This window comes from Bombyx mori, chromosome 15 (assembly GCF_030269925.1).
Source record: "Bombyx mori chromosome 15, ASM3026992v2".
Taxonomy (NCBI): domain Eukaryota; kingdom Metazoa; phylum Arthropoda; class Insecta; order Lepidoptera; family Bombycidae; genus Bombyx; species Bombyx mori.
In genome coordinates this window covers 909,933-920,460 of record NC_085121.1, presented here as the reverse complement: position 1 = coordinate 920,460, position 10,528 = coordinate 909,933, and the positions used below count along the sequence as shown (strand labels likewise).

General features: G+C 40.3%; 1 protein-coding gene and 1 long non-coding RNA gene across 2 annotated transcripts in view; one reads left to right on the top strand and one right to left on the bottom strand.

The window, feature by feature from the left end:
- The window catches only part of LOC101738748 (uncharacterized), a 43,176-nt gene that overhangs the window by 2,965 nt on the left and 29,683 nt on the right, over positions 1 to 10,528 (bottom strand). The window contains exons 4-14 of the mRNA XM_038015965.2: positions 9,749 to 9,921; positions 8,317 to 8,486; positions 7,188 to 7,292; positions 5,793 to 5,953; positions 5,430 to 5,530; positions 4,818 to 4,949; positions 3,025 to 3,190; positions 2,740 to 2,819; positions 1,825 to 2,050; positions 973 to 1,147; positions 97 to 239 (exon numbers count right to left, since the gene is read on the bottom strand). Coding sequence (XP_037871893.1) covers positions 97 to 239; positions 973 to 1,147; positions 1,825 to 2,050; positions 2,740 to 2,819; positions 3,025 to 3,190; positions 4,818 to 4,949; positions 5,430 to 5,530; positions 5,793 to 5,953; positions 7,188 to 7,292; positions 8,317 to 8,486; positions 9,749 to 9,921 — 1,632 coding nt within the window. The remainder of the gene's footprint in view (positions 1 to 96; positions 240 to 972; positions 1,148 to 1,824; positions 2,051 to 2,739; positions 2,820 to 3,024; positions 3,191 to 4,817; positions 4,950 to 5,429; positions 5,531 to 5,792; positions 5,954 to 7,187; positions 7,293 to 8,316; positions 8,487 to 9,748; positions 9,922 to 10,528) is intronic.
- LOC134200148 (uncharacterized) lies at positions 7,158 to 8,249 on the top strand. Its single transcript, XR_009974932.1, has 2 exons — positions 7,158 to 7,326; positions 8,055 to 8,249. It is a non-coding gene; the product is annotated as an uncharacterized LOC134200148 (long non-coding RNA).

The following is a 10,528-nucleotide window of genomic DNA, read 5'->3' as shown; positions in this document are numbered from 1 at the left end:
CTCGTCGTTCTCCTTCGGGACCGCTTCCACAGTGCTACATACAGCTTATCAAAGTGTCATGACGGGGTCGCTCGGTGCGTCGGTGCAGTAACTCACCACGAGCAGCTCTCCCAGGTGGATGGGGTGCGTGAGGTGCATCGCGACGTAGCGCAGCACGACGGGGTGCACGAGGTAGGCGCAGTACGTCACGCGCGAGAACGGGTACAGCACGGGCGACGCCAGCAGCGGCCGCACCCAGCCTGTGGACGCCGCAAGCATCAATACACCGCAAACAACAGCTGACTCCGAGATCAGGGATTACAACTATTTGTCTCTTTCCTCAAACCACCCTAGACGGAGCGGGAAAGAGACAACAGCAGCTCGCATTGGAAGTCAACGCGGATATTCGTAGTGTCTAAGGGTGCTTACACAAAGAAACAGGTTTCCGGTACAGACAAATCTGCGCTGGTCGGTAGCGATCGGTGCGAGTATAATATATTTCTATATTATCTTATGCACTCAGTTATAAAGAAACAAATAAAAAACACCCTATTTTCTTCTCTAAAACAGGAGTAACATCAGCATCTTCATTATCATTTCAAATAAAATGTAACTTAAATATATTTGTTGGATATCGGCAGTGGAAACAAGAAACAAAAGGAAACGACAGGTTTTTATTCTAAAATCATGCTGTGTAATTAATGAATTTTATTGCCAGGTATCTTATTGGTAAGAGAGTCAGCTCTTAAGGGTTAATCTTCGCCATCTGTCAAGAAGCGGATCGAAGGGTGGGAATACAAAATAATCGAAACCACAACTTCATGTTGTAAGGGGGTGGCATTCAGAATGTGAACTTTTTTGGGTCGCGATAACCAATAACAGATGTTCCGTAACCGGTTTAAAAAAAGTAATGGCCACCATGTATTTATCGGTAAGTTTTATGACGGAGTTTGGTCATCGTCAAAGTTCTTGTTAAAATTTGTGGTAACTGACCTCCATGTCCAGTGGAGCATGCAATGATGACCCAGCCCACGCAGGCAGCCCACAGAGAGTGGGAGAGCGCGCTGTACACCGCAGCTGACGCCACGCTCAGCTCTGTGTTGTAGAGCCCAAAGATCAGGAACAAAAACGTAGCGGCGCATATCAACCACCCAACCCACGCCCATATCTGTGGAAAGCATCAACGTATACACACTAAGATCCAGTCAGAGGAAACTGCCGCAAATGAACGGGAAACAACTTCAAAGTGAATAATGCGTTTCGGTTTGAAGGGTAAGGTAGCCGTTGTAACTATACTTATAACAGAACTCATATCTCAAGGTGGGTGGCGGCATTTACGTTGTAGATGTTTATAGACTCCAGTAACCACTTGGGCTGTGAGCTTATCTACCCATGCAAGCGATAAAAAAAGCATTATAAGGCATAGCTTATTCACGCCCAAGTCACAAACATACAGTTGGAATTAGCGATGGACGATTTTGAGAGACTTGAAAAATGGAGATGCTGCAATCATGATTAATAACTAACTACGCATATAGCTCTAAGCCGATTAAGACAGAAGATTATCGAGAAATATCGAAATAATTTAACGAATCGAAATAACTAGGATATCTCGGATTCTTCATTTGCTATTTGAAACCTCAGGGCTTGATCAGGGTTAGTTTCTTTGGCTCTGGCGGACTTATACCAAAGGTTCTTTCCCTAATAGAAAACCATACTACATTTGGCGTTGTTTTCATCTATGATTTGCCTTCCTTTGATTTAATTTAATGGTTGTCGCAGCAGTAATTTTTTAGTACAACGCAATGGGCACAGCTCACTTCTAGGTTGCGAGTCATTACTCACCCTGCTCATTCGAATCTTCAAGTTAGTCTTGAAGAGGATCCAACCGGTGAGCATGCCGACCAAATAGGGGCCAAGTCTAGTCCAGGGCTTGTCGTAGATCTTGTCGAACTGTGTGAAGGGATCCTCGCTGTTCGGGATGTGGTCGTTGCTCCAGGACACGTAGCCCGTGGTCACCAGGGACGACACGAAAAATACGCCAGTTAACGACGCTGACAGTTTGAAATGACTGCAAGGAGGGGGTGAAATTATCAACACATTTGTGTGACTTTGATATTTAAGCACTAATTATTATACGTTGCTAGCTTTAAAATTATCTATGCAACTATAAATGATTGGAGCTCTTGTGTTAGTGATTACGATGATGCGTGCCAATCATTAATCATCTCATTGCTTACGCCCCATTAAAATTTAAAATGATTATTTTATTGTGTTTACTAGAACTGTTTGTGTTTTTAAGTTTGGTGTGTATTTAAATTCACTTTAACTTACATTCTTTCGTGAGTTATTTATTTTACAGTAAAAAATACGATATCCTACAGATCTCCTGAATTAGGTAAAGGAAAGATTTAGGTCAGAATCAGATAATTATTAAAAATTATTCCGTCTGGTATCTGATAATTCCCCTACTGTCTACATAGAGTCTCGGGTGTCTTTGTGGCTATTTGGGAGAACGGCAACAACTGCTTTCGGACTAAGACAAGACTAAACCTTACACAACTACTAATAATTTTTACTCCTAACGTTATTTATCTCAGCCTTTCCAACAAAATTTTCCACAATGATATGACAACGGCTGTCCGGTCTGTTTTTCTACACTTAATTATTTTTCAAATCCTCGACAGTGTCTTCGGATGGAATTAGGTTTGCATACCAACAGCTTGGAGACATTAAACGTGACTATAATTTTTGACTGACCTCGTCGATAAGATGAGAAGGATGGCGCTGACAGCGTAGAACTGGGTGTCGTCCGATAGATACCAACTCCACAACATGCACTGAAACCAAATTAAGTGTTTAGTGGGCCACTACTTGGCAACCACTTGGCCTAATAACTAAAGACAGTTTTTTATTGTGGTATTTTCGCAATTTGCTTCGTGGTGAACGTGATTTGTGATAAGGAGTATGTATAGTATCAGTATCACCCGCTCAGTGGAAGAGTTTCTCTTCGTCGTTATTTCCAAAGTATTCTAGTATACTTACCATCTGCTCGACCGGGAACAAAGTGTTGATGTAGAGCAGATTCCTCCACCAGTACTTGGGGCAGGTCTCGTAATCCATCGCAGGGGGTTCGAAGACAGCGTTGTGTGCGAACCATTTCATGGTGACCTCCACCACGCCCAGGACAAACAGGTAGGGGGCCGTGAGCCTGGACAACGTATGTATGATACATTAGTCATCGATTTCCCTGCGAGTTTCTTAGTAACGAAGCCGAAATTTTTTCGTCGACAGGGAATTTATCATCATTCTGAAGTCGTCGTGGCCTAAAGGATAAGACGTCCGGTGCATTCGTATGCAGCGATGCACCGGTGTTCGAATCCCGCAGGCGGGTACCAATTTTTCTATTGAAATACGTACTCAACAAATGTTCACGATTGACTTCCACGGTGAAGGAATAACATCGTGTAATAAAAATGAAACCCGCAAAATTATAATTTGCGTAAACACTGGTGGTAGGACCTCTTGGGAGTCCGCACGGGTAGGTACCACCGCCCTGCCTATTTCTGCCGTGAAGCAGTAATGCGTTTCGGTCTGAAGGGTAGGGCAGCCGTTGTAACTATACTGAGATCTTAGAACTTATACCTCAAGGTGGGTGGCGCATTTACGTTGTAGATGTCTATGGGCTCCAGTAACCACTTAACACCAGGTGGGCTGTGAGCTCGTCCATCCATCTAAGCAATAAAAAAAAAAAAAAAAAAATTCTTCCGCCCTACTCCCAGTCACCTGGGGTCAGCGCATCATTTTTCTCCTTCATACTCCTCTATCATATACCATTTCTTAGCTCACTCCCCTCTTACACATATTATCTTTCACGCAATCCATCCATTTTTCCTTATATCTACCTTTTCCTTTTCCCCTCACATTTCTCGACAGGAAATTTATGTTTTAAAAAATTTATTAATTAGTCCTATGTTTATGTAAAGGTAGGTATAATACAAATAATAAAAATATTGTCCGGCTGTCGACGCCAGTACTGATCAGTTAAAATTGTATGCCGGCATTGGCAGGTACCACCATCTTTCATCCATCAGCCAATTTCTACCGCGAAGTATACAATTGAGACTTCGACTCGGACGATGTCTTAAAGTGGGTGTGGGTCACGTTGATGTGGAAAAAAGGAAAAAAAAACTCTGAAGCAACAAATACCGATTCAAATCGAATCTCTAAATATTAAGTTTAAATAATATTTTGTTTCGCGTCTGAGGCACACCTGCAAACCGTACGTCATTTGATTTGAGTACGCTTTTATTAGAGCGTAACGTAATTTTCAACAAAACGAAGACGTCCAATTAACTAAAAAAATTGCGCACATATCCAGGGTCGATACTGCAGTAATAATTTTATTACTTTGTTTTAATAATACGATCAGGGATAAAAAAAGTAATTGATTGACTATATTGATTCTTAGTTAGACTTGTGTTTTTTTATAACTATGTTTACTTACTTACTTTACATTTTACGTTACTTTACGTGTATTCATTGTATATATAAATTTAAGATTACGATTTGTTTGATCGTGTTAGGGTTGCCTGACGCTAACCGTAGGAAGGCCGTGATTTTATTTTCCTACCTATGCTAAATGCCTTGTGAGGCTATGTCAACGTTACTCTAGCATGTAGGTGAGCTCTCGGGGCTCAAACCAGAGGTGTTGCTAACACTGGCCCTGGCAAGAGCAGTGCTTCACAGAATCTACCACCGGATCGGAAACGCGACCCACTGAGAAGATCCGGCGAGGAACTCAGTGGGCTATGGCCGTGTTAATAAAGGACTGTTACCTGGCAAATCTGTAGCCAAGAAGTCCTAAGAACTGCAGCGCTCCCGAGGCGAAGTTCCGTCTGCCCTTCGTCAGCCGATCCAACTTGCCTTTAGCGTTCGATCGGAAATACAGAAATGTAACCAGCATTCCACTATGAAGGAAGAATAACAAATAATATTAAAGTGAACATTCTATGAAGTGTAGTAGCATTGATGAATATTCTGTAGCTTAATTATTGTTAATGAACTAGTTTGAATCTAATTTACAAACACTTTTATTGTTATAAAGCTGTGGCTGTTTGTATTTATCTCCTTTGTCTGTACTTCCCCCGATATTTTCCCGCCATTCAGCTCTGTCACTACAGTCTACAGATTATAAAAATCTCTATGAGATATGTAGGTATGTAATTGTTTTCATTTAAATTATGGTTGGTAAAACTAAAGAGCACACTCTCTCGAAATAATGTCCGTCGAAAAGTGAGCCATTTGGACGGCGCCAGTATAGAGAGTGGGGTTATTTCAAAGATAGCGCCGAAAGTTGATACTCTGTCCGCAGATCTCAGGGTGGTAACAGCTAATACAGTACAATAAGTCTGTAAACATCCGTGCAATAAACCAAAATATGAACTTACCCCAAACAGAAGAATGTGTCAACGCTATAGACCGCGCTTATGATCAATTGGAACCAGAAGCTTTTCTCTAGAATAGCTCTTAAAGCTGTGTTGTCTGCGTACTGAGGAACATTAACAATATACAATTATATTTAACATACATTAATATACATAAAACAACACAGTGGTATACATTTAAACGAACACATTTGAATACAGTTGTTCTAAAAAGTTTCTTTAATAAGGCCAATTGCAATCGTGAAACCATATTGAACAAAATAATTTTAGAGTGAGTCGTTAAAAGTCATGTCACATCTGCATTGGAAGTTACCATGCAAATGAATTTGCATAACATTTACGTTACATTAAACTTCAAAGGTATACCTTGAATACAACGATGCAAGTGTGTCCAAATATCACCCAGACCATGGAGAGGGTTCTGAGTCCGTGCACAACCGGCACGGTGTCGGCGCCCACGCTCTGGTCGAAGATCTGAATTATGTTCGTCCTCATGGAGAACGACAGCAAGAGCTTCGACCATATGCCTACAATATATAATATATTACAATACAACATACAATATACAATATATTAATACTTAATCTGTGTAATGTCGAGGAGTCGTATAGTCTATGACTTTTTGGCGGGAGCGCAAGAAGTGCAGTTGTGTGATTTGTTTTATTTTGTCTATTTATTGTTTCTTCAGGTTTAAATGTGTAATAACGGTGGTTTATTAACTGTTTAATACCTATGAAAGTGCACAAATGTGGGAAAATGGAACAAAGCCGCTGGGCGCAGCTTCTCGGGATCCTACAAAAAGTCCACCGAAGAAGGATCTCTATATCTAAGGATAGGATCTCTATATCTAAGGAAGGATAATCTCAGTAAATGACCACCATTTTACTGAGATTATATTTCATCCCATATCATCTCATTTCATGTCATTTAATTTCATCCCAGTTGATAAATGACTCACATTAATCATCTTCATTTCATTTCATTTCACTCTGTATTATAATTTTTCATAAAAATAAGAATATGAATTAAAATAAGACATGACCTGGTCTTAATTACCAGGTCTTAAAAGCCCTTAAAAAATGGACATTTTCATGCTGGAATCGGATGCGAAAGGATACGTTTTTCTAAAAACCATCCCTTAATTTACATTGTAAATTAGGTTAATGGTTCATGTCTTATTTATTGAAACATATAAAAAAAAAACAAATAAAAACGCGTTGAGGGAATAAACGAGATTGCCTATACAGTTCCAAGATCTAATAGTAATGTATGTTTTTGGTGGGTAGTTGAAGGATATCCACTCACTACCCCAGAAATATATCCTATGTACCCGTGAGTCCGCACGTGTAGGTACCACCACTATGCCTATGTCTGCCATGAAGCATTAATGAACTTGGAACTTATATCTCAATGTGGTGGCGGCATTTACGTTGTAGATGTCTGTGGGGTCCGGTAACCGCTTAACACCAGGTGGGCCGTGAGCTCGTCGACCCATCTAAGCAATAAAAAATAAATAAATAAAAACCCTCTCAGGCTTTGGTGTGGCTTTGAATGTAACTATATTTCCCTAATGGAATCGAAATTTGGTCTTAGTAATCAGTTTTCTTTTCCATTCAGTTGTCCAAAATATTTCAATCAAGGAGGGGTGTCGCTTCAACAATTTTAATTTACTTAATCTGATATTATTTGAATCAGTTGATAGAAAAGTTAAGTTGATAGATAGTGAAGTGAAGTTAAGTTCATAGTGAATTAAGTACTCACTGAGCTTGAGCTCGTCCTCTGTGGAGGTGGAGGCTGTATCCGTGAGCTGTTCCTTGGACGAGTTGCCGATAGGGATGTTGTTATTGACGTTGTAAATAGATTTACCTGCGGGAGAGAACGTTTCACTATATAAACCCGTGTAAGTTATTAATAGTCATAGATCAATTTTTCACATTACTAGAAGCAATAACATCGTGTAATAAAAATCAAACCCGCAAAATCATTGGTGGTAGGACCTCTTGGGAGTCCGCACGGGTAGGCACCACCACCCCACCTATATCTGTCGTGAAGCAGTAATGCGTTTCGGTATGAAGGGTGGGGCAGCCGTTGTAACTATACTGAGACCTTAGAACTTATATCTCAAGGTGGGTGGCGCATTTACGTTGTAGATGTCTATGGACTCCAGTAACCACTTAACACCAGGTGGGCTGTGAGCTAGTCCACCCATCTAAGCAATAAAAAAAAAAGATGTCTATGGGCTCCAGTAACCACTTAACACCAGGTTGGCTGTGAGCTCGTCCATCCACCTAAGCAATAAAAAAAAATCTCCCGCCCTTCTCCCAGTCACTTGGGGTCGGCGCAACATGTTTTCTTCTTCCATACTCCTCTATCATATACCATTTCTTCGCTCACACCCCTCTTACACATATCGTCTTTCACGCAATCCATCTATTTTTTCTTAGGTCTAACTCTTCCTCTAAAATCTTCCACATTCATAGTTAAAACTCTCTTACCAACCTTACAATAGGAGCTCTACAATTTAAAATGCAATTTGAATAGTAACAAGGATAATTTTAAGATACTTTTTTTATGTTGTTATGAATGTTTATTGGTATGTGAAGGAATCTTTGTATGTTATTTTCACAGATTTGAAGACGTCCGATTAACTTGAAACTTTGCAGACGCATCAAGGAAGATGACAATACAGAAATTTACTAACTTCACTCTAATATGCAGATCAGTTTCAACAGGATAAAAAAATATATAATAATTCGCATTGTTATTTAAGCGTGTTTTTTCTGTCTAGTCTCATTATTTTCAAATTACATTACTTTTAAATTTCGTCCAATTATTATTCTAGTTAATTAGTTCTACTTAATGGGTAGCTTTTGGTGAAGAACACAATTACCGTTGGCAACGGCGATATCTTCAAGCGCGTTGAGGTCCAGCTTGAGGTCGGATGGTGTGTTGGTCGCGATATTGGCTGCTCGCTGCTTCCGACGTCCAATCTCTTGAGATATCCTCACGTCGTAGACGGTGGCTGTTATCAGTACAACTGCTAGAATACAGCAGACGCCGCTGTACAGAATAATTAGAATTATGATTATTATTTTAATTTTTGCATAGGTGGTCTTCATGGCAGAAATAGGCGGGGTGGTGGTACCTACCTGTGTGGAATCACAAGAGGTCCTCCTACCACCAATAAAGTAAAAGAATTACTTTAATTTGGCCGCGTTGAACCGTCTATTATTTTATTGGTCGGATAGTCACTAATAGGCAATGTATTTAAAATGCATCTACCACAAAATAAATTTTAACAATTCGAATATACTTTTCTCGATTAAATACGGAACATTAAGAAAGAATATTTAATGAAAAGAAATCACAAATACATATTCCTCTATTTCGCTTTGGTGTTTCACCCCTACGGCACCATATTAGGGCTATGCATCCATTCGAAGCTTGAAAATGCTATTAAGGCGATACGATAATGACCTGGCAAAATAGCATTGTTGTAATAAAAAAAGACCCCTTTCTGTTCAGTGTACTAGTGATTAAGTCACCGATTTCATTTGTAAACCGCAAACAGGTTGATTGCAAAAGTATCTACAAGATCACCGTCATTTCTAAACACATTCTCAGATATTTTAGGATTGTATAATTTTCACATAACGATGCCGCGGCTACTCGACCGTGCCGGATAATGGAGTAACCCACATAGTGTCTAGTATTACGTTGTCGTTTGGCTGTATGACGTCAGTACACATACGTTATTTTTATTAGTATTAGTCACATGGATGGGTTCACAGCCAACCTGTGGTTAAGCGGTTATCGGACATCCACAACGTAAATATCGACCCTGCTTGAGCCATAAGTTCTAAGTCTCAGTTTTACAGTATAACGCTAAAGCCTTCAAACCGAAAAACATTACTGCTTCGTGGCTGAAATAGGCAGAGTGATGGTACCTACCGATGCGGGTTCCCCAGCGTCACAAGGGGCCCATCAGTTTTTCTCTTACTCTTAAATACTCTCAAGAAAGTCATAGACGTTGTAGATTCCTATAAATGATCGGAATTTTATTATAGTTCCCTACACACCCTTCAAACTGTAACGCATGACTGATTCACCGCAGAATTAGGAAGCTTTTTGATACCTATTGTGTCCAACGGTCTGTGGTAAAGCGTGTGTTGTGAGACCGATCTTGTACCGTTCTTGTTCTTCATACCTTAAGATGACTGGTGGATATAAGATCCAGTAGCCGCTGATGACCAGGTGGTCTATGTGATGCAGAGACAGCACTAGACGGTCGCAAGTAAAATTAGTGTTATCATATCACTTACAGAAGTGTTTGGAAAGTAGGATCTTCGATGTAAGAGTATCCTCCGTGGAATGGAGTGCGGACGGCGAGAACGGAGTGTTGGAGTAGAGGGGCCTTCGCTTTACCGACTAACGCGGAGACAGCCTCGCCAGAGCAGGAGTACGGGAGACAGAGACCAAGGTGGAGAGTACGGCGCTGGAAATTACGATTTTAAGTAAATAATAATGATTATAGTTACCTCTGAACTATTGGCCCCCTTTTGAAGGCGAGACAGAGAACCTTCTGCACCAAAAAAAATGGCGCGTTTAGTTTAGAGTATGCTGAATGCGCTATGCAAAGTTTGTTATTTAAAAAATATATGTTACTTAAAATTCACACACGCTGTTATTTAACCGGTTCTCGCTAATATTTTCACTAGCGTGTGCAATGTAGATAGATATTCGCGAAAGTTTAAAACAATTCGTTGACACACAGACGCATATTTTGTAATGCTCTCTGATTGAACATAAAAAGATAGGATCCTGGATCGTTTGATATAATAGTGTTTAAAATACAAAATCGTAATATGTTATCATCATCATCATCAGCCTATAGCAGTCTGCTGCTCGATACAGGCCTCTCCAATTGCAAGCTACAGAGCACGATCCTCGGCTTCTCTCATCCAGCTCCTGCCTCTCTCAGCCACCCTGCACAGATCATCACTGCACCGGGCTTGAGCTGCCGCCGATTATGTTCGCAATTATGTGATCCCAATTTTAAATATGTCAACGTTACTACAACATTGTCCTTTTACAAGATTGAC